The sequence below is a fragment of the Heliconius melpomene genome, chromosome 7 (genome assembly GCF_056956725.1).
Source record: "Heliconius melpomene rosina isolate 202511_hmr_F chromosome 7, ASM5695672v1, whole genome shotgun sequence".
In the NCBI taxonomy this organism is placed as follows: Eukaryota; Metazoa; Arthropoda; class Insecta; order Lepidoptera; family Nymphalidae; genus Heliconius; species Heliconius melpomene.
In genome coordinates this window covers 5848674-5876435 of record NC_140395.1, presented here as the reverse complement: position 1 = coordinate 5876435, position 27762 = coordinate 5848674, and the positions used below count along the sequence as shown (strand labels likewise).

Here is a 27762-nt window from a genome sequence, read left to right as displayed (position 1 = left end):
GTTAACAGACAAAACGCAGCGTCGTAGTCCGCTAATCAGCACTGTGTTTCGAAAATGTTTGCGGTACTTGAGAAAGGAAGTATCTTATTTATTTATTTATTTTATTAAGTTTACCAACAGCTCATACATTGTTACATTTCAAGTAAATCTAACTTAAAAACAAAACAATTAATGTACTGCCAGTTAAAGATAAACACTGCATGCAATATAAAGAAAGTGGTTGTGAACAATCGTGAAATGATAATTTATATTAACATAGGTTTATATAAATTATTCCCTCTATGCCGACCTTGCTATAGAGCTAAAAAATGTATTTTGAAAAATAACAAATTATTATATTTAAACTTTCATTTTATTCATACATAAACTAAACTAATCTTCCAGGTCTAGATTTTGCAATTCCTCGTCCAGGTCCTCATCAAGGAACAGGTTCTCGTTTATAGGTACTGCATTTTCTTGGTTTTCGTTGGTTTCCTCTGTCTCGCCGTTCTCTAGGCCTTTGCCGAGCTGTTCCAGTCGGTCTTCAGTTGCTTTTGTACCAGAACCGTCCACCTGATAGAACAAATATATGTAAAAATTATACAATTAGTATGCTTCACGTTGTATCCTGCATATTTCAGGGGAGGCAGAGGGAATCTGGGTACCTTCTGGATACATAAAAATTTGTTATTTCCATTTGACCACAGGAGCAATAAACTAAACTGTCGTTAATTAGAGACCGTTACGGCGCAGCTCTTCTCGATATAGGAAGTGTTTATAACACTTTAATTGCTAAGTAACTGACGGACAGAAAACAACCGAAACCAACACACAAAAAGACTCAAATTTTACATGGTGCCTACAGAATTTCACATTTCTATGGCATATTTATTACTTATTATATCCCACTAATTAGCCCAGTATAATTCACGAAAAAAATATCAAATAAACAATACAGAACAGCCCACGAAAGACATTGACTAGATAGTTACTTGTAACTCTTATAATCCACAAAAGAAATATATTAAATAGTCTGGTTAGTGCTAAAATACTAACCTCCGAAGCCTCCATCCCAATGAGGTCCAGCTGTATGTCTCGGTACTCCACACTCTGTTCCTCCTCCTCTTCCGGCGCCCGAAGATCGCGCAGGTCGAAGGTCTCGTCGTCGTCGTCATCAGCGACCGCCAGCGCAGGGTCGAAGGAGAACATCTCCCTACCAGACAGACCGATAGCCCTGCCCGCTTTGAAGTCCGTCCGTTTCTGTTCTTCCGCTTTGGTTAGGGCATCCTGGAAATTAGATTTAATTTAGAATAAGTTTTTTCTTGTTTCACACTGAATCCTGACTACAGATACGTAGGCATAGGGAACCTAGTTAAGACTCTAGTAAGACACTCTGTTCCCTACGGTCTATTAAATTCTCGACATACTGAGTGTGCTAAACCCAACGCCGTGCTTTGTCTTTCTTCTAAAAATGAGAAAATGAAAAAGCAAAATAATACATTTTCCTTAGTGAATAGATAATACTTGTAAGTATTACATACTTGTTTCTCCTTAATCTTCTTTTTCTTCCAAGCGAGGAAGGTCTCCAAAGTGATCTTAGTTTGATTTGCACCCAAGGCAGCCCTTTCCCTTTCAATCAAATCAACAAGTGATATTTCATTCTTTTTCTCCTCCATTTTCTTCTTATCACGTTTGAGAACAAAGCCAGGGGGTAGCGCATGTCTGTATATACATTTAGTGCCCGATGGGCATTCCCAGAACCAACCATATTTGGATTTCTCCACAGCTTCTAAGAAGTGCCTACAAATCTGAAAGTAATTGTCATTTTAAATCATTTTTTTACCTTCATAGTTTCCTTCGTATAACATATTTGTAAGTAAAGAGAGAATATTTTTAATAGATAATAGTGTTAAAAGACTATTTTAACTTACAATATCAGTAGAGGGCCGCTGTTTATCTCCTTCTCCGTGTTTCTTTTCAACCACTTCTTTAAGTTTATCTTCATCCCAGTTGTCCATGTTATCTTCATCATCATCTCTCATATCAAAATATAATGATCTTTTTTCTGCCTGTGGATATAAAACATTAACATTATTTATTTAACATTATTTATTGGAACTCAACACCCTGTCACAGAGCCACCGCTATTATTCTTTTGGTTAAACAAATTGCAACTGACATTATACATAACTTTTCAAGAACCCTTATCAAGAGTGTTTACTCCAAATCCAGCTAAGAGACTCTCTATCTCAGTCCCTTACCAGCCAGCAGTCAACTGAGATCAAAAAGTTTCCCTTTAATGAAATTTATTCAACCAAGAAACTCAGCCCAAATAAGCCCCCTGTTATGACCTCATTACTACCAAAGTTATGAAAGACCTTCCACATTCGACCCATGTGCTGCTTACTGCGATATTTAACGCTATTCTATGACAACAGTTTGTACCTGACCAGTGGAAAGTGGTAGAAATTATTCTCATTACAATAGCAAACACTCTATGGTTGGTCACAAACCCTCAACTTTACCAAATCTAATGGTGCCTCTACTATGAGACAAGAAATATCGGTAAGAATAAAAATGTATACTAGTTGCTTGTAACCTGTTACCAGAGTGAGGAAATTAAAATACTAAATATTTTATTGCCCCAAGTGAGATTCAAACCCATAGCTGTTGTGGTAACCATCACACACTTGTGCCCCCAAGAAAGTTCTCTGGAAGGGCCCTCAAACCCCCATACTGTGAATCCAAGGAATGCTAAGTTGTTTTTTCTCTTTATATGCTAATCCTACTCCTTCTGTAACATATTGAACAACAGTGTCTGTACTCTGTACATACCTTTCTCTCTATGGTTAGATCGTGAGAAAATTTGCATTTATCACCCTTAGTACATTGTCCTTGTTTGAAGAAAGCGCACACAACTGATTTTGGATCAATGCCTGTAAATTTTAAAGTTGAGTTATAATAAAAAAATATAAAATACCTAAATAGGAAATAACGAATAAGAGTATGTTGAAATTATTCAAATTCACAACATACTTAATGCAAAAAGAGATCTCTAGGCAATTTTGAATTGTGGATAAACCATAAAGCTACTAGTTTCAGACAGCAGTTCTGCTCAAAAAGGACAAGCCAGAAAGTCGACATTAACATCAATAAGGGATGTTACACGGGTAGTTTTAATAGAACTGTAGACATGTTTTTGAATTTGGTTTATCTGAGTCAGAACTGGAGACAAAGCACAAAGCAAAATCATAATCATAATGGGAATATATTTTCTCATAAAATTTACAGGTAGTCCATTCTAATGATTGTACCTTTTTCCACTTTTTGTGTCTGGACTGGTTTAAAAAGCAAAGCTAATTCCTTTTGATCTTTCATTTTTTGTTCCTTGTCCTTCTTTTTATCTTCCATGGGTTTCGCTGGATGAATTCCTCCACTTTTCACTTGTTTTTCTACTTGTTGTATAAATTTCTGTTGTTTTGCACCTTTTTTGTTTTTTAATCCAAAAGTTTTATCCTAAAAATTAATATTTTCTTAATATTAAAGTTTAATATTATCTTATTGTTAAATGATTTACAAAATATCATCAACATTCATTATGTTTCCTTATTAATCACAAATATGGACGATAGCAATATATTTACATATTGAGTATGGTAGATCTCCCATATTACTTAGAAAAAGTTTAAAACTTACTTCTATTACTTTCTCCTTCTTCTTCTGTTCTGTCTTCTTGCTGGCTGCATTGCCAGCTTTTTTCGGCGGCATGGTTAGGTTCTTACTGTATTTGTTACTAAATTAAAAACTTATGACACCCAAAGTATGGATTTATTTTCATAAAAGAAAATTTATTATCGCAGGATATCTGCGATTAAAAAGCTAAACCATGCGAGTTGCTATGATAACTTTAACCTGCGGCGAGAATTGTCGTGGAAGACTATATTTTGACAGTGACAAATCGTAATTCGTATTATAATTTATTAATGTGTGATCATCAAAATAATCTCATGTCGAATCGAATCGACATAATATAGATAAATTGTAGTTTTTTGTTTGCTTTTTACAAAAAATATGCAATATTTTTTAAAAATATATTTTTTATATATATTCCAAAAATGTATATGAGAAAAAGATTGATATGTATTGTTAAGAAATATTCATAACCAGTATTTCAAAATGCAAAGGGCAAGTACGTGTATTTTTTTAAATAAAATAAAACAATTAAATTCATAAGCACTCATCACTACATTTTAAATATTTGCAATATTAGAATTGTACATTACATTTGTGTCTGATATCCTTGTCAAAATTAGTAACAGAACATTATTACAGAACATCATATTATATTATTTAAATTAATAATGGTATTTAGCAACTGGCAATACCGAATGTCATGTCACAATCGTTACGATCGTCACAAGCGCTCAATCTTGATTTTTATCCCGTGTCGAAATAAACAGTAGCGGAAAGTAGGCCATGGCGAATGATAGTCTATTCTATTTGCATATATTCGGTGCACCGTCAAATAACTCGAGCTTACCTTGTCAGTAAAATAAAAATATGGAAATAGTGGACGTTGAAGACGGTCAAGCCGATCCGACGGCGGTAACGAGGAAGAAAAGTTTATGGGCTAAAATAAACAACAGGACGACATACAGTTATTTATTTAATATTGCTATTTCAATATTATTACTAACGTGTTTAGTGTTAGTGTTATATTTCTTTAAAGAATACCTAAAGACTATATTATTCTGGGTCGACGCGCAAGATCCGAAAATAATATTTTTATTATTTATGGGATTATTTTTAATCGTGAGTTTCCCAGTGACTATTGGGTACCTAGTGTTAATAATAACGAGTGGTTATTTGTTCGGCATTTTAAAAGGTTTGGGTACTGTAGTTGTGAGTGCAAATTTTGGCGTGGCAGTAGCGCACTTTACATTGAAAATGCTGAGAGGATACTTGCCTCTTGACCGGCTTCTTAAAAATGATACAGCGAGAGCCCTCCTTAAAGTGATCTCTGGACCTCAGGCGTTTAAAATCGTGTTTTTTGCAAGATTAACGCCGATTCCATTTGGACTTCAAAACACAATATTTGCAGTAAGTTGAATAATACAAATTATGTCTATTAAGATAAACCAAACTTAACTAAACGCTACCTTTGATTGTAGTAGATAATAAAGAAACTTACCAGTTATGATACCTTACATATTAAAGCTACATTAATTCACAAAATATCTAATATATTCTCCATGACTACAATAATGGTGTAATCTGTAAATAAACCTTTTTAAATGACCTAACAAGTAGTGTAATAATTTGGACTTTTTACATAAATGTCTTTATTCAATTCTATAACCACTAATACAATGTTAATAGTACTGGAATCCTAATGTGAAGAGCCATTAAATAGAATTTAGTCATAATATAAGATATGAAATTTATGTTGTTGTTACTTTCATTTAATAAAAAATATAGTGCAGTATTAAGTTTTTTAAATAAATGTCTGAAAATACATATGAATAATAGAGAATAGAATAAATTGTGACAATGTTATAAATAATGACATGATTCTTTTTAATGCATATAGTATAACACCTTATTCTATTTTCAAGTCTAGAAGAGTAATAATTAAAGTAGTAACATACAAAAAACCCACAGTAATGATATTGTAATTAAAGTACTAAATTTGTATGCAGTTAAAAATTAATTTATAGCAAAATTATTAACACGATAGACACTCAGAACATAGAGTTAAGCAACCCTGCTGCCCATTTCTTGCTCAATTTTTAAGACATTGCATGTTGGGTAGCAGAACTCATCGCTGTGTTGCATCAACTGCAACTTTGAAATGTAACTAATTCATCTCACAACTGAGGATTGAACCTGCAATCATTACATTTACAGCCAGATGCCATTCCATTTCACCATAATGGTCTTATATCTGAACATATTGAGATATATATCTGTCTATATATTTCTAAATTTACATACATATATATAAATGCTTCAAATGCTTTTTGTAACTACTTGGCTCCCCAAGTAAATTACAAGAATAGTAAATTGGTCATAAAAAGCCTGTAACTCATTACTTATTCCATGAAACAAGTAACCCTTCACTTACTAAAAGGTCACTGAAAACACCATGTTAAGCTTTCTTAATAATTTACACACATTTCAAGGTGAAATTATGGTTGGACGTAATACTACTTAATTATTCAGTATAAGACCAAGGAAAAGGTTAGAAGTAAAAACATAAATTAAGTTAATCTTTATTTGTGTGTCTATTTAGGGTTCCATACCTCGAAAATAAATGGAACCCTTATAGGATCACTTTGTATGTTTGTCCGTCTGACAAGACCCCTTTCTCAGGAACTAGTGGAGGTATCAAGCTGAAATTTATATCAAATACTCAAGTCTACTGTTCCTTAAAACTTTTAAAAAAATCAAACTTCTAAACCAAAGCAATAAGAAAGTACAGCCATTTTACATGCAAGCAAGAAAAAGTGGGAAACCAAAGTCTCAACACTAAGTTATCTTTGTCTACTTTGGTTAAAAAAAAATTATAAGCAAACAATATTATCGCATGCTCGAACTGATATATTTTTTGTCACGAAAGCGCCTTTTTGATGCGAGCAATTAAAATTATTAAGCGCGATGATAAGCATTAATTTTTTATTTCCATTATTATTATTTTTTTAAATACAAAAAACATAAGGCCGTCGTAGCCAAGCTGCTCAAAATGTGTGGATTCGATCCCACTCGGGGGAACGAGCTATTTAATATATTCATTTTGTAGCTCTCATAACGAGGCAAAACGCGGCGTTGAGTTACGCATCAAGAATTCGGCGGAAAGTGGCGTATGAAAATGTCTTATTCGGGCAATGAGTATCTTGTCATTAGTTTAACATTGTTAGTCAATTTTGTAACTGTAGTATATTTTTTATTATTGAAACGAAAATATTTTAATCTAATATAAAATTTCAGCTAACTCGTACACGTAAAGTATTTTTTTTTACTGAAAAAGATTAACTTGGCAAGAACTCAACGTGAAGAGTCAACTACTTTTTAAATGCAACGATGTCTGAATCCACAGAAACTATTGCGCCGATTAAAACGGCGGTATCATTTTAAACAAAGTTTATTGAAATCTTTATACTGGCTTTTAAAATATGATATAACATTTTTACTTGGATAAAATTAAAAATAAACATTAATTTAATAATATGTGTGTAGACTATAAACACAACGGTTGTAGATTCGATTCCCACTTGAGGGAATTAATTCCAATTTCTAACTAGTAACAAGATATACGGGGCCTTGATAACCGCTACTCAACATGTAGTATTTCGACAATTTGGCAGAGCGTGAGGATCTGAGTGTCTTAACACTTGGTTCCCTCAGCCCATAATTATTATCTTGATTATAATGTGAGAGAGAGAATCACTTCGTTCTCCATTTTTATCAACCTACATGAAATCGTATATGACACTAAGACACGTTGATAAGACGTGAGGAGCGCAGTGTGACGTTAAAATTGTTTTATAGCCACTTAGGAGATAATGCTTGTGTTTAATTAGATGAGGTCAAATGTACATCTAAGAGTCACCAGCCAAGGACGCTATTGTGCCGCATTGGTTTTGCAGACTAGATGGTTGCAGGTTCGATTCTCACTTAAAGAAATGTTTTACATATTAAAATAATTTTAACTTTCTCATAGGTTTACAAAGTGTTCAGTGAAGGTGAGAGGTATGAAATATGAAGATGATTTTTTATAATATTATATACGAGGCAAAGAGAGCAGAGAATGTGATGGAAAAAAGAGAAAATAGTACGCCACTTACAATACACACAGAAAATATTGACCCAATCATATCGAGGAAATTAATTATTCTCATTTCCTTACACTAGTAACAAAATTAAGTTAATCCCCTCAACACGGAATATTTCGAAAATTAATCGAAAAGTGGGCTTCTTCTTCTTCGTGTCAATGAATGGAGCATTCATATCATGTTTTGCCAGTATTTATCCACGTCGACTGCGGCATCTGTTGTCTCCATCAGATAAGGGTTAAGGTTAGATTCGTCACAATCGGCGTGGTCACTTGTTTGGCCCTGAGAAGGGCAGTTACTGGCTTTTGGAACATTCCAATTCATTGTGGGGACAGGATCAGTCAGCCTAGGCCCTGCGTTACCGGACCTAGCTGCTTCCAGGGTGCGCCACGTGAAGGCTCCTATCGTGCACCCCGAAAAGTGGGCAACAAAGTGTATTGACACTAAGTTCCCACCGCCTACCCTGTACGCGGGATACGGCGTGACGCTAAAAAAAGAAAAAAAATAATACATATATATATATTTTTTGATTATATATAATCGTATATGCTAATATACATTAAGCAATTATTAATATAGATTAGTTTCAAAATTACGCCTCTCAATATACTCCGTTAGCTATGTTGTTTACACATGTTTTTTTATTATTACTTCAGTGGCTGACGTCACGTATGTTTACGTTTTATTTTTACACTTTTACTAGTGACCCACCAAGGCTTCAACTGCTAAATACGATTTTCATAGGCTTCCCGACTGTGTGTTTAGATGAAATATACTCGTATGTATAACAGGCTGTCGCTTGATTTCTCTAATAATATAGAGAAGGTTTGCAAACAATTTCTAAATAAAATCAATTTATCACTGTATCCTGCACACAGCAGGGTAGGCAGAGGGAACCTAGTGTTAAAACACTCCGTTTCCCACTTTTATTCTTCCAGTATTGTCGTCTCTATATTCGACCCTTGTATTGGATAGCCAAAATTTATAGTATTTTTTTATAGAAAATTACATATGCCACTTAACGAATCTAGGGCAGCTTAGTTTTTAAATTAAAGCACTAGTAATACTAGTTTATACTTGAATAAACAATTGAAATCTCTTTGTACCAAGAGTACCTACGTAGTATGTTGTGACAGGTGAAAATCGGATCTAAGCTGGATCTCACCAGACTAGCCCTTCGAGTTGCATCACGACTTGGCTCCTTATAACAGATATATAATTGTACTCTATTATATACTTTGTCAACATATAGGTGTAATGAGGCCATTGTGGTGTACGATGGTACATCGCTAGTATGTAATCGCAATGGTCGTGGCTTCGATCCTCTACCAGGGGAATGAATTATTTTCGCTTTGGTAAAAACACACTGCGGCGTTGAGTTACGCAACTCAATAATGGATGGCAGGGAATGGTGTGTCTTGACATTAAATTCTATTTACTTTTTCTGCTGCACTGCTATATGCGGGTTAGCAAGTAAACAAGAACGTTACATATTCTATCCGCATAAGCGATATCGGGGGGATTCGACAAGAACATGTTAGTAGGTAAGGTAACTAAATAAAGAACAATGCTATATTAAAATTGTATAAATAACAGCCGTTATGAAATTTATTTTAAATCATAAAAATATAAAATGACCGACTGAATGATGATGGTTGTCACTTCAAACCCCATTGGGGAAAAATACAAACGACAAAAGACGACTTAACATTCCGGTGCAAAAATTTCTTTATAAGTACATAATTCTATTTATTATGTTTTTCTGCATTTTGAGGTGTACTGATGAAGTATATTTTTTTAAATTTAAAATGGTGAAAACTGTTATTAAGTCATAAAAATTCCTTGAATCTACACTCTACACAAATCCGATAAATACGTTTCCACTAGATGCGTTATAAAGACGACACTTTGATTGATCATTAAGAACCCACTTACTTATTATAAAGTAATAGAAAACATGAAAGTAATTAGAAAGATAAAAGTAAAATGTTTCTTTTTGTAAACTTAAAGAAACAAGTACCTTTTGGAAAAGATCTCTTGAAAACTAGAGCACTGTTTACAAGAGCCGCGGGCTCGAGTCACGCTGCGTTCAGATGCGTTTCTTAATGGGAACGGAGTGTCTTAAAACTAGGTTCCCAGGTTCCCTCTGCCTATCTTGCTACGTGCGGGAAGATAAAAACCGCCGCCGTACCCGTACCGCCGTACGCCGTACCTGTAAGATTAAAAAAATAAACTAGGATAATGTAGGTACGTTACATATTATGTAAAATATATGTAACACATACATAATTAAAATTAAAATAAATAACTATTGTTTTTATTGGTTATTCGAATAACACGTTATTAATATTCGTTGTTTTTGTTATTGATAATAATCTATTTTAGTTTACGTTATATTTTTAGCATCTTATAAGCGTGCTATTAAAGATGATTCTAACAAATCTATTTGTAGATTATCGATTGTCACGAGTGGGGTGTACCGTGTAACTCTAGCAGAGCCACTTAGTTATTTTAAGTTTAATAAATAGAAATAGTAGATAATAGTTTACAATATCTATGGCTGTTATATGAAACAATTATAATTTTTAAATAAAAAATAACAACTTTCACCAGATCTCATAAATAATCATTACCTAACCAAACTCCCATCAAACTACCCTCGAAGTGTATCTTTCCCCATAAAATCATCGAAATAGGTTGGCGTGATATTGAGTTATTCGTCCATTTGTCGCGCATATACAAGGAATCTAATGTTAAGACACCCCTTTCCCCCCTTCTGCCGCATTCTGGAGACATTGCTTATTAGTGGTGAAACTAAACGCCGCGCTTTGCCTCGACACCAGAGGATATTTAATAATTATATTTCATTATATCAAATAAGTATTATATTAATTTAGTTTCATCGCAGCTTAGTACTGTTTAATGGTAGATTTTATTTGGATAAGCATAGGACTGTGGCGCCAGACGTTCTGTCTCCTTATTACTCAATCTTCTACGTTTTGTATTCGCTTCAAGTGAGCTTGGTGAAAACTTATTGTAAAGCATATATATATATATATATTTAAGAAATTAATATAACAAACCTCAAGTCTATTATGGCGCAGTGGAACAGTATCTGATTGAAAAAGCGATATTTGTGGGTTCTATCCCCATACGATGGAACTAATTATTTTCAATAAAGAATGTCAAACAGAATGTCTTAACATTTATGTTTCTCTTTCCCTACACTGCTTTGCGTGAAAAGGCGTGAAAGTGAAAAAAAAAATAATCAAAAAAATCACTTGACGCTATATTATTGAAATGATCAGGCGAGGTATATTTACATAAATTAGTTATCTATTTCTCTGTTATTTAATTTTCTCTGTTTTAGAATCTTAGACTTATAGGAATCTAATCGGAAACTTTCGTAATTTCCCTTTTTTTCCCTTTCTTTTCCCTTCACTAATTTTATAACACTTATCGTTTTTATTTATTATATACATTTTGCTATACCTATTGTGTGGAAGGTGGATTTTTTTTATAACGTGACATTTAAAGAAGTAATTTCCACCTACTCTGTTCAGACATTCGAATCCCTAGCCATTGCGTTCGTATTATCTTTACTACTACTAGGAATATTTTTTACGATTTCTCCACTTGACATATAAATTGCAATGAATACAAAGAGAAATATAAAAATAAGCTTGAGGCTATCGCAGCGCAGTGCGACAGTGTTTGCTTACAAATACGATGATTGGGGGTTCGTTTAGCAATCGGGAGAACGAATTATTTTATATATCAACTTGGCGTTCAATTCCGCCACTGGAACTGGAGGGAACTTAATATTAGGTTCCCTCTGCCTACCATGCTATATAGAAAAAAAGATTAAAATAAATACCTTACGCAATTCAACGCATTGCTCCATATTAGTGATAGCCAAGAACAATGGCATCGTACTGCGCAGAGATAATCAGCTTACTTGGCAAGTGCATACGACATTAACCTTATTCACTACATCGATTGTTATATCTCACTAGCTTATGGCTGCAGCTTCTCGTTCAAAATCGGCTTCACGCTGTATCCCGCACACAGCAGGGTACGCAGAGGGAACACAGTGTTAAGGCACTCTGTTCCCCACTTGTTCTTATGATTAGGACTTGTATATCGAAATTCTAAAGATTTTAAATATATTTTTATGTATTATTTTTTACTGCGTATTTATAATAACATTTGCGTGGTTTCGAGTGTAATGATTAACTTTTTTTAATACAGACATCAGATTGCAAATGTATCAAAATACTGTAAACGGTAAATAGAGAGATTTATATTATAGCATTCAGATAATTATGTAGAAAAAGGCAATCTAAATTCTCTTAGGAAATACCTAGAGATAATTATGTCTAGTGCTAAGCCTTACTTTCAGTATCAGAATATCTGTCGTCTAAAAAGGTACGGACCACGGTTGTATGTAGTGCTAAGTTAAAATAATAAAAAATATTTTTTTTTTAATTTCACGGTGTATCACGCACATAGTAACGGGAGCGAAGAGTGGGAATCAAATTTAGAGCAATAGGTATTATCACCACTTTTTTATTAGGTTAGGCTAAATTATTTTGAAATTTAACGATGACTGATTTAATATAGTATCTACGTTCTTACAAAATTAATATCCAGATAAGATAAAGGTATTTCTTGATTTCACATATAATACTCTTGTTATCTTTATTGTGTTTGTAAAATTTAATTGACGATTGTAAAGTGATTCAGAGAGGTAGGGCCTATGGACATGTTCTTTGTAGTAGAACTCATGATGACTTACTATTTAAGATTTTTTAGCTCATATTGCAGGGAAGACTAAGAGAACTTAGTTTTGAGACACTCTTGTAGAGTGGAACACTCTGTTGCGCTTTGTCTTGTTACCAGAGCGAAGAAAAATTAAAATAATCTACAACCCTGAGGGGAATCGAATTAATAGCTGTCGCGTTTGTATTTAACCGCTGCGCCACGACGGTTTAAGATGCAATTTTTCTCAATAATTTTACACTTTCAAACGTTAATATTTTGTTTTTACATTTAAATACCCCAATCATGGTAAACTTCATTAATTAATATTAAAACCCACAGACAGAATCTGCTAAGGAATACTAAAAATATACATACATGTTTACAAGCAGATTTAAAATTAAATTCTTCGAAGATGACTGTACTGTAATATTTTTATGTAAACACTGTCCGTTCGGTATTGGAAAATATTTTCAGCTTCATCTCAGTTTACTAATAAAATATTTGCGAGATTGAATATTTTTAACTTTTTACATCACGTTATTAACATATTTCATGAAAAAAAAATATTATGTTTGAGTCGAATTGTCGAGAATGTTATATATAAACGTAATATGTATATATAAACATAAAAAAAGTTGATTTGATGTATAGTAAAGGCGACAAAGCGCGGCGTTAAGTTCCACTCACCAACAAATTTCAGGCCGAAATGCGAAGGACGAAGTGTCATAACACTAAATCTTAATTTTTACTCCCCGAACGAAAATGAAAAATATTTAAATTTTATTTAAAATCTAGCCCCCATTGTCATAGTAAAATATATTGTTTAATATTCTAAAATACAACAGCCATTTGCCATATTATTATATATAGTAATTAGAAGTCTTGTGTTTCTGTTACCTACTACAAAAAGCCTAACTTATCTCAAGGTTAAACATGAGATACTATACTATATCTTTAGATATACTGTTACTAAGCAAAGAAGATATCCGTACCATTTATCTAGACTCCTAGAGACTGTCTTCAGATCGATTTTTGAAATGTCCTGATTATAGTAGGTACTTATAGAATCTATACTAACTAAGAATTAAAACATTGTCAAATGTTTATAAAAATCGTAATGTCGTATTACAAAAAATGTTTAGAAACATGTAAGAAATTATTATTATTCTAATATTAATAGTATGCCAATAACAAATTACTGAAACATTTTAATTATAGAATAGTTAAATATTCCTAACCAGTTCAGGGTCGAACGTCTCTCTTGTGTTGTGTAATGCATAACTGAGAGAACCTCACGCGTGAATAGAAGTTGCGACCTCCGGTTAAATTGACAACACTTTGTCCAAACGTACCTTCACAGCGTGCCACTAAACGTGACGATTGTAGGTTCAATTCCCACTCGGGGGAATGAATTATTTAATATTTTCATTTCTTCCCTCTGATAACAAGGTCAAGCGCGGCGTTAAGTTCCGCCACTCAACACATCACATCTCGAAAATATTGCAGAAAGTGGGGAACTGAATGTATTCACACTAGGTTTTCTTTGCGGGATTTCCCCCATTTAAAGCTCCATCCCAAATCTCGCGAGGCGCCTCCGAGAGACGCGGCACGAGTCTTGGCAAGTATGAGCTGTAGGAATGCTAGCTATCCACACTCTCGATTTATTCAGTTATCCACTATTATTTACTCGATGAATTACTGACTTAAACGTCAAAAAATTGACACAAGGCGGACAGGAGATCAAAGGAAAGGCACGAGCGAACCATCTTCCCCACTCTCGTGCTCTTGTTCCATTTCATGTACCAGCCAGCACTCTGTGTGTTCAATGGCGGAACCCTTGCACTCATCGCGTGTACAGCCGGACACTTACCATTTCTTTTTATAAATATGTAATAGGTATGTTGTTGTAAGTATAAATTATTCTCTAATAATAACCATTAATTCGTTCCATGGATTCCTTAACTAAACGTCTAATTAACAGAATAACTCATTTGTTAAGAGTGAAATTCCATTCGTTTGTAAGCTGTTGCAGTGAATTAATTATACAATAATAAGAGTTAAAGAATAAAGAAAAAAAATCAAATTAAATCAGCTTCACGCTGTATCCCGCAAACAGCAGGGTACACAGAGGGAACCTTGTGTTAAGACACTCCGTTCCACACTTTCTGCCGAATTCTGGAGGCATTGCGTGTTGGGTGGCAGAACTCAACACCGCGCTTTGCCTCGACACCTGAGCGAAAAAATGGAAATATAAACGTAAATAAATATTTCACTTCCTCAAGTGGGGATCGAACCCACAACCGCCGCGATACCTCGCTTCGTGGCCTTGACGAATAAAGACAAGTAAGAATAATGAAGAATATTTTTAGTATTATTTGAAATTAGTATAGTTGAGAACTTTACTTTCATATGTCTACTCTTTATTGCACTTACAGAAAGATTGATTGATATATAGTCCCTTTAACACTTAAAGATTGATTGATATATAGTCCAGAATATTATTGGCAAAGGTGAACTTATTCCTAACAGAGATTTCTTTTAGTCAACACAGAGAGAGAGTGAGAGAAATTTAGCAAGTCTTGAAGTGCAATTTTATAATAACACTCAGATCGTTCTACCTTACCCTTGTAAAATTGAGTTTTTCAATAATATTAATAATTTTTATTATTTTTTATTTTAAGTAATTTATAATTAAAGTTAAATATAACTCACGAGGTTGTTACCATGCGGTGGTTTATGCCATGCCAACAGGAAATGAAATTCGACATTGTCGACACGACTTTCATTGTTCCTTGAAACGAACGATGAGATTGACGTTTTAACAGTTTAATTGTCTTAGGTAGGTAGGAGTAGCGTGATTCGTCATACAATTTTGTTAGAAGGTCTATGAAGGAAGGAAGGGTTCTGAGGCCGTCATGGTCCGATGGCATAAGGTTGTGACTGTGAACGCGAAGGCTGTGGATTGGATTCCCACTCGGAGATATGAATTATAATTTATTATTTCTTCGCTCTGACAACCAAGATAAAGCGCAGCGCTGACTTCCGCCACTAGACACCCAATGTCTCAAAAAATCGACAAAAATTGAGGAACTTAGTGTCTTAAATCTAGGTTCCCTTTACTTACCTTGCTATATGCGGGATACAGCGTGAAGCTGAAAATAAAAAAAAATAAGGTAACATAAGCAAGTAATTGCCACCGCTTTCCTATGTTAGGTTATTTTAGTAATATTTATGAGTTTTCCGTGTTCAAGCACTATTTTCAACGTTTATACAGCTTGTGTTTATATGTATATGTATTTAAAATGCAAATTCTTCGCGTGATGTTTCATTGTGACGATTATTTTAATTATGAGCCAGTTAATGGAGGTTATGTGGACCGTAATAATTGTAGGTTGTTTTGTTTTTATAACAAGTTTTTCATAATTTATGTCTGGAAAATATAAAAGAACGTGAAACGAATGGAAATTATTTTTTTACTTGGAAATAAAGTGAACGAAAATTGGGCGGAATCTGGCGAACAGGCTGTGTTACATTAGGTTCCCTCTACCTCTCTGCTATGCAGAAAAAGAATGAAGTTGCATTTACAAGTGTTACTTTGTAGATTTATAGTAAATACTAATATTTACCTGCCTATTTGCTCCTGTGGTAAAATAGAAATTTCTAAGCATTATGTATGATACATTATAAGTGCCCGAGTTCCTTTGAGAGTAATGTAGACTATCATGCATTCCTCGATGAATGGACCAAACCCAACATAAAATTAATTTCTCACTCCCAATCAATTGTTCATAAGATTAGCGCATTCAACCCAACAAACAGTTCAGGCTTATAACATTAGTAGAGTAGTCTAGATGTGAAGATATCTCAAAATTCCCTAAACTTTTCCCACAGGTGAGCGACGTGCGAGGGTGTGGGTACCACCTGGCGACGCTGCTGGGTCTGTTGCCCGCTCAAGTTATCAACGTGTACCTCGGCTCCACGCTGCGATCAATGCACGACGTCCTGCACGAGCCCCACTTGACCGGTTACGTGGTGTTCGCTTTTCAGGTATTTGTTTTTTTTTTTCAGTTTTATTACGTTTTTTCTGTTTATTATCTAATCTAATCAGCTTGACGCTGTATCCTGTACATAGCGTGGTAAGCAGGGAGAATATAGTGTTAAGATACTCCATTTCCCATGTTGTGTATAGTAGATTTTTAATATTAAAAATTTAAATAGGTGAAAGTATCTAAATAGGTAACGTAAGGCATAAATGGGTAAAGGTATCGTGGAGATCTTTAATGGTTAAACCAGAATATATTTTATATGATTTCCCAATTAATATTAACATTCATACATATCTGTGTCTTAAATTAGGTTTTCGGGATACAGCGGTAAGCTAAAAAATTAAGTAAATTAAAAAAGCATTAAGCAAATTTTTATTGTATAAATATTATAGGATCTATTTTTCCCACGAAACCGATCCGAGGTTAGAGACAGGTCAATAGACACTAATTAAATGAAACACATATGACACCTGATGAAAATTGCTATTCTGTCGAATGTGAACAATTAGTGTTAATTGTCTAATTCTATTAATTAATTAAATACGTGATATATAAGTCTATTTATTACTTCTCGCAGTGTCCCGCGTATAGCAGTAGGCAGAGTTAACCTAGTATTAAAACACTCCGTTCTCCACTTTCCGTCAAATTCTGAAGGTATTGTGATTGTTAAGTAGCGGAACTGAACAGCGTGCTTAGACTTGTTACTAAAACAAGATCAAGGAAATGAAAATGTTACATAATTCAATCCCCAGAGTGGGTTCGAATCTACAACTCTCGCGTTAAGAGTCACATGCTTGTGCCACTGGGTCACGACGGCCTCGAGTTCTTTAATGATTTTATTTTTGGACGTTTCTTCCGCGTCTTTAAGACAGAGGAAATTTAGCAATAGATCTCCAAGCGATCTGAAAATGGAGGACTTTCCGCTCGTTTGGAGACAACTTGAAAATCTTAAATATAAATAGTAGTATTTGAATATAATCAAATTCAATTGAAATCATCCTGTTTTTTTATTGGTATCCAAATTATGTCACTATGGCGCATCAACGGCGCCGTGATGGCGCTCCAACTGCGCCACAATAACATCATACTTATATATACTATCTATTTTTTCATCTCCACGCTTTTTTATTTTCTCGTATATAGCAAGATATTCAGAGATTTTAGAGATAATCCGTGTTGAATGGCGCAACTCAACGCAGTAAGGAAAAGAAAACAATTTATTACCCCAAGTGGGGATCGAACCCACAACCATCGCTTTGCTGCTACGCCTGCAACAATGGCCTTTCTTCTCTAATTATTTTTATACAATTTTGTCACAAGAATGTATGAAAATCACTGAAGACTTTTTTTTTATCATTAAACTTGTATTGAATGTTTTTGTACGGAACAAATTCGTTGACCCCGAGGTCTTTATACTGTCAACTGTGAAGATTCTTTATGACTATTTAAGATGTGGATTCATAAATGTAATAATAAATATTAAACTGAAATTACACCATGTAGGTTCGGTTTGTAAATATGTGTATGCTATTTGCATTGTATAGTATGAACAAGGTCAGCAATTCGATTTTTAAGTGCTATATTAAATAGCTAAAAAGTGTAAAGAACTGACAATTTAAAGGCGGAAACTTTTAATGTATGAATATTGTTTTTAAAATAATAATGTTATCAGATCAACGATCGGAGAAATGTGATCTTTACCATATCTGGGAATCGAACCTACAAACCTTACAGTCAAGGTATATGTATACACAAATGTACATACCTACTATAATTTATAGCCCTCAATTTAACGTGAAAAGGTATTTCATTAAAACGCGATTATATGAGTCTATTTATAGCTTGCCACCTTTTATCCAAGATCTTAAGAAAACGTCAGGCTCGGTCACGTTTCCATACACCTCGGTGAGAGCCTCGCCTCCATTCAAAGTGAAGAGGGAAATCTTTTAGACGTGTTTTTTAAATATTTTTCTAACGTTTTGTTATTTTCTTTCGTGTTATTTTCTTCAGTATTATTTTTTGTTGTTCCTTTATGTACATTTATGCATGCTTGTGACGTATAATTGTTTTAATGTTGTTTTTTTTATAACGGTTGGTGTAATTGTTGCTTGTAGATTAGAGGTCGTAGGTTCAATTCCCTTTAATATACTTTAAATGCTTAAAAAAGGAGATCTAATCAGTAATTATTTTTTAGCCCTTGTTTCGCATATACCTAGCGGGGTAGAATCCAAAATACTTCGTTTTCGATTGCATGTTAAAGTGGTGGTACTCAACGCCGGTCCAATGTCTACCAGAGGTGTGTAATGAAAATAATGATTTCCCCTGAGTGGAAATTGAACCCATAACCATCGCATTTGCATTTACACCACCCTCGAGAATAAAGTAAGAGAAAAAATCTAAACCTTTATTACTAACGGAATAAAAGAAGTCACAGCCGGAACTACGCGACGTAGAACGCTAAAATTTGGCGTGTGAGTTCCTCGAGGAGCACAGGGGTTGTTCCTTAAGTGAAGTTCTTACGGTAGCAGGAGAACAAAATTTTACGTTTCCTGGTCCAACGAAGCTACGTCTCTTGCAATATTAAATCAACTCTACAAAACTATTAAAACAGTAGTTTATTTTAACTTTTTCTCTGAGTTATTATCGCCTATATCGCTTAGAGGAAAAATTAAACAATACAAACTATAGTAAGAGCCGCATACATAATATAATTCCAAGGATCAATGTGACGTCAAATAGTTAATTTATATACAAACTAAGTATAATAATTGTTTTTATAAATAATAATTATACACAGTACGGGCACAGTGGAATATTCTTGCCTAAATATATGAGATGACTGTGAGTTCGATGCCCGCTCGGTGTAGGTTTTGTATTTTAAAAAAGTTGTTCTTAATTTAGTTAGACGACGACAATTTTTTTCTCAAATTACAAAATTTTAAAGAAAGCTAACGACATTATAATTCTCTGGAAAAATAATGAAAAAATCTGATAAGGTTGTTAACTGTTAAAACCTTTATCTACTTACAATTTTATCTTTAACGCTTAAAAGAAGATATAGTAATCTTTACGATCTACTACAAGAATGAGCTCCTATCATGCTGTCAACTGATATATAAAAAATATTTTCTTTAATAATAATGAAGGTATGTGGCCGCTCTGGTTAGACCAGATCAGATGAGCTAGACCCCAATCCGATATGTCTAGGTCTAGGATCATAAAACTTTATGAGAAATGAGTGGAGGATAAACGAAAATGTAGTAACGATATGCATAATTTTTGTATACAGACAGTGTCAGAATAGTGTCATGACACTCCGTTCCCCACTTTCCACATTTTAAGCTTTTTGTGACGACAGATAAATGCAAAATAATTTGTTGTCACGAAGAGGAATTGAACCTTCAACTGTCGTCATTTGTCATATTTTGTGCCACTGTTCCACGATGGCCTCACCATAATTGTGCACATAATTTGATTAAACCTGAAATTGTTAAACATATTGTATGGAAAATAAGTATTTTGGTTTCTTTCTGATAGAGGCTTCGAGTACGTTTGTATTGTGGAGAAAAGTTTATTTATTTTTTTAAGTGGTTGAAGTGCACTTTAAACTTTCTGAGCTTTACTAATTAGTGCTTTGATTTCATATTCTGTTCGAAAAACATTTAAAAAACCAGTTTTAAGCTCCGAATATATTAAATTTTCTGTACTTTGTTTTCATTGTTATTATATCCAAAGATTTTCAACTTTGACTTTTAATTCGCATTTCTTCCAGTACAGTTTTTTTACTTATAAGCTACTTAATACAGTCTTCCTCGATATGGACTATCCATCACAATAAAATTTATTTAATTCGAGCCAATAGTCAATTGTTGCCGACTTAATAATATTAGTAGAGGTGTTAAGCCATAAATATTAAAAGCTTAACTAACGTTGGTGAATATATGAGAAAGTCTTTTTTTAGTTCCCAATCGGTTCTAGATATTGTAAGCGTAAGTATTTTAGCACTTACAAGTAGTATGCACTGAAGTAGTAGGTAGGTAGTGTGTTGAAGAAGACCTAGCTCCGTTTGTACCATGGCAGGATGTCAATTGGCATTTCAATTTGTCAATTGACGACGCCGTCAAGTGAATATGAGACCGGGTTGACTGGATGATGTCCCATCAGGAAAATATTTTTTTTTGCAGCTTCACAGAGGCAGAGGGATTAAATAATTTTCACTTCGCTTCGCTTTCACTCCGCTGAATCCCGCTTTTACGAGCTACACAAATTTCATTTCCACAATTGCGTGCGTGGGAACGGTCGGAGGGCCCATGTTTCCTTTGCCTACTCTGTTATATGCGGGATGTCGTGTTAAAGGAATATGCATCGTAATTTTGTTAAGATACTTAACAGTTTCTCCATTTATACAATTTAATTGTCATTATAATTATATTTAAAAAAAACATGTGCTACATTTGGTACATAGAGTAGCTACTCGTATGAACAACTGAATAAATAGATGGTGGTTTTTCTCTTAAAATAATATTAGGTATATAGATATTATTCTTATATATAATAATTAACTAATTATTTTATTAATTTAGCTATCCGGCTGAATTTGAATTTACACTTCTTGGGTAAAGAGCATATCTGCTGGACTTTCAGTAGACGTCATAATTGAAAGGATACAAGTTATATGTATACTTTCTCACTTCCTTCTAGGGTTAACATTTTTTTTCTTTTTGTATCAAACGACCAAACAAACTTTCATATTCCTACCATATTGGTAAAGATTTTTTTTTTTTTACTTTTATTAACAGAGGCCATCGTAGCGCTGCAGTAAAGTGCCTGACTGTAAATGCATCGGTTGTGGGTGGATTCCCTCTCGAGGGAATGATTATTTTGCCTTTCCTCTCTCTGGAAATAAGCAAAAGCTGAGAAGCAATTTTATACATGTTTTTAAAATAATTTTTATAATATCTAACCCAGTAGTTTATGATATTATGTATAGTATATAATATTCTATCAACGCTCGTTAGCTCGCTGAAGTGTCACCTCGTATCGAGAGCTCGAGACATTGACACCGATTTCGTTTCATTGTTCTATGTGCTCTTTTGTCTCTAGCTCTTTTTTTAAAGGTGAATATGTTGTTTAATAAATAACGTATATAAATATTTTCAAATACAATAAGAGTTCATCGTGGCGCAGTGGCTCAGCGTGTGGTTGTAAACGCGACGGTTATGGGTTGGAGTCCCACTCGGAGGAATTAGTTCTTTTTATCGTTTTAGTTAGAAGGCAAGGCAGCGTTAAATTCCGCATCTCAGCACGCAATATCTCGAATATTGTTTGGAAAGTGGAGAAGGAAGTGTCCTAACAATATACCTCTTGCCCCAATATAGGAAAAATTATAAAAATTTAATAACAAAGTGATTCATAAATTTGATTTTATAACAAATTTTGTAGGTTTAACCCGGGAAAGTCCAATTCTACAATTAATTATATACGTAATGCATTTAGAATTTTTAATCATTTTATTATATTTGTTATATAAAAAAAAATCAGCTTCACACTCTATCCTGCACACAGCAAGGTAGGCAGAGGGAACCTAGTGTTAATATACTCCGTCCATCCTCACTTTCTGCCGAATTCTGGAGGCATGCAGCAGACTCAGGCGAAGCCGCCTGCCGCCACTATAGTATATAAGATATTGTACAGTGTACATTAGTAAGGTAATTAAGTAAAAGGAGAATGAACATAAAAGCGTTCGTCTGATAAGAATTATTGTTTACATAACTAAGACCCTGTACCTATACACGAGTATGTGTAACGAATGGCAAACTAGTTGTACTGGTTTTACTTCTTTGCCTTTATATTATTATTAAGCGAGATATATTTTAAATTTAATGGCTACGTTTTTTTTTTCGTATTAGTAGAAAGAGATCTTAAAATAAAAATGCAGAAAGGAAGCTTGCTTATCAAATATTAAAAAACATGTTTAAGAGTTTTTAGTGTTAAGACACCCCCGTACCCCATTTTTCGGCCAATTTTCGAGCGGGGCCTATTTTTTTTTATGGAAAAAGGACAAGGCAAACGAGCGTTCGGGTCACCTGATGATGATCACCGCCGCCCACGACCCCGTGCAGCACCAGAGGAGCTACAGGTGCGTTGCCGGCCTTTGAGATGGAGATAGACGCGCCTATTGGGTTGTGGATCTCAACGCCGCGTTTTATCTTGTTACCAGAGCGAAGAGTAAATTCTAAATTCCTTCATAAGCAATAACAGACTTTTGTACTTTATCGATAATATTATTAGCTGTTTTAATACCCATTGTTCTCTCATTTGAAGGCCGCTGAAACTACTTAACCGATGAGACGTTTTACATGAAGATAACGTGCCTAATATGACATTTTTATACACGATTTTGCAATATACAGATAATTTTTACAGTTATATTTTCATGGTCGTCTTTGTTATCTTAATACATATAAGCTATATATTTAGCGGAAAAAAAGGTTTCTTTTTTTTTGTTGAGAAAAGTAGCATTTATATAGATAGAGAAATGCTTCAATTTTTTCAAATTTACTTCGTAAACCATTTTATATTAAGTATTTTTTATAAAGATACAATCACTATTCTTATTGTAGTAGGTACAATAATTTTCTTCAATGGAATGTACCTACCTAGGTATAGCATTTTTACTTGTATTTTCCTCCAATGCCATGTGACCTAGTCAATATTTACTTATTAAGTATGAGACCATCATGGCACAGTGGAACACGTGACTCTAAACGCGACAGTTGTAGTTTTAATCCTTACTAGAGTAAATTATTTTAATATTCTTCAAGACGCGGTGTTTAGTTCCGCCGCTTCGTAAGCAATATCTCCAATTTAAATGGAATACGGAGAATGGTTTAGATTTTCTCCGCCTGTCCTCCTATATGTTGGATTAAACTTTAGCCCAAAGTACTTATAATGCTATCACCTTAAAATTAATGATTCCGCAGAATAATAAAAATTAATCAAAGCCTAAGTGTATATTCGTGTAGTAATTTTATGCCTCTAGCCTCCTTATTTTCCACACGCGAAAAAATCGTAAACGTGGTAACATACGGAGAAACCTTTAATAACTATTTCTATATTTTATCTTACAACTGAGTATTAACCGATAAGAAATAATAATTATTGCGCTTGTAATAACAAGGTACCTCTTCATTTTATTAGTCTATTAATGACGTATAGTTTTTTTTATTATCTGTGCAAAGATTAGACGGTGACTGACGAAGATTTGTTTCAATGATTTTAAAAAGATATTTTGTGTATTGAGATTCATCGTTATATTTGTTTTATTGTCAATAAAATAATTTTATATTTTTTGTGTCGTTGAGTTCCGCGACCCAACACGAAATGATGCCATTCAACAGGAAGTGGGGGCATTCCTCCGTCTACCTCTCGCTATATGCAGGATACAGCTTGAAGCTGAGAAGTATTACAATTTTCATTTTTAAGCCTGTGATCTATATATATAAAATCGAAAGGTTATTCACTCATCACGAAATCTCAGAAACTACATGTGCTAGGAATCTCAAATTTTGCATAGGAGTTATTTATAGGACGTAGGTGCTCGTTAAGACGGGAATTTGCAATATTCGACTTCTAAGGGATTGTTTTTGGGATTGAAAGTTTGTATGAAACTTCGTTACTACAAATGCTAGGAGTCTCAAATTTTGCATGGACGTCACTTATAGGACGTAGGTACTCATGGAGATAGAAATTAATAATAACGTAGTTCATGCAGACGAAGCCGCGGGCGGGCCGCTAGTATTAAAATATCATTTGCAATTATTTATTTAGTGAATTTGCATCCATAAGAGCAATGTCCATTGCGCATACGTAATCAGACAAGTACCTACATCTGCTAATACAAATAACACAGAGATTGATACAATTCCTGTTTAAACTGTCATATGATTTTCCACAGCGTTGTTATCAGTTGTTTAAATACAGTATGTATTTATAGTCTAAATAGTATTTAATATTTACTTTACTTATTTGTAGGTTCTATGTATATCGTTCATATTGCATTAATACTTTATCTAAAACGCCCATAGACGAGTTGTTACGGGACTTCTTCATAACGTTCTTGATAACCTAATCTAGGGTGGAACTATACCTAAAGAAAAACCTTTTATTTGTACGTTTTTTTTTAAATATGTTGTTTAGAAAACGTATGAAAATGTTAGCAGGATTTAAACCACCTCGTCCGTTTTCTGATATCATTCTTTTTTTATCTGAAGCAGTGTTATTAACATTATGTAGAATTTTTTTCCAAAATTATTTGTATGGCAACACTTGATGAGTCAATCTATTATGTCAGATGGTTATCCAAATCAGCACGGAAATGTTTTACACGTTAGTATTATCTAGATTAGAAAAAAATGTATGTTTTTTTCTCACGGACATCTCGTGTATTTGCGGTATAAACGCTTTTTACTTTATGTTTAACATTATTCTTTTATATGTCAACTATATAATTGTGTAATTATTTTAAAATATATTTAATTCGTCACACGCTAACAATTTTCAATTATAATTTTCAGATACTCATCGGCATTACGCTAATGGTGTGGGTAGTGCAGAAAGCACGCAAGGAGTTAACTATCGCGATAATGGCGGCGGAGTTAGGCCGCGACACATTGTCGACCAGCAGCTCGTCGAGCTAGCCCACGGCCCGCACGTCAGAGGCCGATAGCGGCAGCGACAGCTAGGGAATGCCCTCCGGGTGCTGCACTCGACAATGTGAGACTTATGTATAAGGATTGCCTGTACCTCTCGACGTTGTGTAAACTGGCAACCCTTTAAGCATCACGGTTTCCGACATGATGTGCACACTCGGTGTCGACTCGGATGTGGTAAAAGTGCAAAGACCTAACGTTTACGGTAAGTCCGAAGAGGTTCACAATTGTACAGTTTATGTGACGCATCTATATGAAGTTGCAAATATAAGCCACTAGTGTTGTCATTTTAAAACATATTAGTTAAATGTAAATAAACAATCCGTATTATCCAATGAAAATAACAGTGGAGATCCTGACATCTGGCAACACTAATGGCATAGCACCAATGTGCTGGCCACTGTGAGACCTAACTTTAAAGATAAAAGGTCCACAATCCTGTGATATTAACGTTACGTTCGTAGAAGTTATAGTCGAATGGATTAGAAATGGAAATTTTTACCTTATAAGTATAAATACGAGAAATCTGTCAGAATGACGAGTATTGCTTGTGACGTTTTTACGTTAATTAGTAAATTACCGCTAGAAATTTGTTATTTTCGTAATATAATATTTAAACCCATGCGAAGACAAACAATAATAAATATATTTTTTTAATATTTTGTAGTTTAATATAGGTGTCTAGTAAAAGTGATATGCATATTTTTAGTAATCTATTGTTTTAATACAAATTCACTTACCATTCTGACAGATTTTGTCGGTATGTTGTATTACAAACTTTTTATTTTCGCTGATAACGTGTTGAAAGGGGAAATCATAATTCAATTATATAAATCAAATAATAATAATAAATAAATAATAAAAACTTAAAGCTTTTAACAAGCAATCTTTTCCGTAAAAACAATTTACTTGCTCTTTTTTTATATTATAAGCAAGATATAAACATATATGACGGTAACGTGACCAAAACACTAGTTATTTGTGACAAGGATTAATAAATATTTTTCGTAATAGATGCAATTTTGCGATCTGAAGAAGAAAGAAAGATGCAATTTTGCGATCTGAAGATTCTTCTTCAGATCGCAAAATCATCTTCTTCTGAAGAATGCGATGCGACGTATTGCACTTTGTAAAAAGTACTTTTTTTTTTAAGTATCCGCTGATGACGTTGTTGACATACTTGATCTTAAATTATTCTGCATAAATTATAATTAATTATGCACTAAAGTTTTTTAGAGCTTAAGCAGACGCTTAGTAACATTTTTTACAATTTACATTTAAATTTTAAAACTTGTGTCGGAAATTCATATAATTAAAATCCAGTCCAATCCAATCGTTGCACACTCGAACAAGCGTGTGAACATGACAGGTTGGGGGTTCGATTCCCACTCGAGGAAATGAAATATTTAATATTTTTATTTCTCCACTGGTGTAGAGGCAAAGCGCGGCGTTGAGTTCCGCAACTCAACACGCAACGTTTCCAGAATACGGCGGAAACGAGGATGGAGCACGAGGTGTGTTAACACTAGTTTAACTCTGCCTACCCTGTGTGCTGTGTGCGGGATAAAGCGTGAAGAAGAAAAATATATATAATTTTTAATTTCATTTCAATTATAGTATTCTGTGTTGTCACAGTAGCACAGTAAGTAACATCAGAGTGGGTTATATAAGATTCAATAGCATCTCATCACGCATAGCGTTATCGCAAACAGAATATTTCGTGCGACATAAATTTTGAGCTTTGTTCAGGGCGACCTTAAAATATCTCGAATCTTTGATGTTGACGGTTGAAGCAGAAATGTACTACACATGCAAGGTATATGTACCCGTATAAATTGTTGCTTGCTTGTAATAAATTCGGTTCTGTGTCCTAATTCTAAGTGAAATGAGAGCACTGTAAATTGTGTGAAATTTTCATATTTTCATTTCAGTCGTTTCATTTTGTGAAAACGAGTTTTTTTAAAGTATGTTCACGAGTGTACTACTTTAAAATCGATAGGTCGTGGGTTCGATTCCTACTCGAGGTTCAGGGTTTCCAGGTTCCCTCTACCGGCTTAAGCAGACGCTACCGAGTGTATAATTTGCTATCGTGATGGTGCTGATGTGATGCCGTTTACGGTGGTTAAATGGTACGTGTACTGCGGGAAATGTTAATATTTAACATTTTGTGTGTTTGACCTGGCCCTCTTTAAAGAACGAGTGAATAGGCACACTACCTGGGCAAACATGCTCCACCTTCGTTCGCATCGTCACTTACCATCAGATGAGATAGCGGAAAAATGCTTGTCTATCTACAATAAAAAAGAAAAATACCGGAAGGGGAAAATGGAGGATGAATAAATTTATTTTAAAAAACTCGTTTAATACGTATTTTTCTTTTATTGGCTATTTTAATCTATGCACGAACCCACTACTATCTTTCCAACGGTT

The 27762-nt window shown here is 34.1% G+C and overlaps 2 protein-coding genes across 2 annotated transcripts; one reads left to right on the top strand and one right to left on the bottom strand.

The window, feature by feature from the left end:
* Positions 1 to 333: 333 nt before the first annotated feature.
* LOC146537493 (zinc finger CCCH domain-containing protein 15 homolog) lies at positions 334 to 3933 on the bottom strand. The gene is made up of 7 exons (XM_085187626.1): positions 3676 to 3933; positions 3294 to 3495; positions 2815 to 2915; positions 1911 to 2048; positions 1521 to 1787; positions 1036 to 1266; positions 334 to 552 (listed from the first exon to the last, which is right to left on the bottom strand). The coding sequence occupies exons 1-7, from the start codon at positions 3745 to 3747 to the stop codon at positions 373 to 375; spliced, it is 1191 nt and encodes a 396-aa protein (XP_085043752.1). The 5' UTR covers positions 3748 to 3933; the 3' UTR covers positions 334 to 372.
* A 422-nt stretch (positions 3934 to 4355) lies between these two features.
* Positions 4356 to 27582, top strand: LOC146537492 (transmembrane protein 64). Its single transcript, XM_085187629.1, has 3 exons — positions 4356 to 5079; positions 16467 to 16622; positions 25198 to 27582. The coding sequence occupies exons 1-3, from the start codon at positions 4540 to 4542 to the stop codon at positions 25318 to 25320; spliced, it is 819 nt and encodes a 272-aa protein (XP_085043755.1). The 5' UTR covers positions 4356 to 4539; the 3' UTR covers positions 25321 to 27582.
* The last annotated feature ends 180 nt before the right edge of the window (positions 27583 to 27762 follow it).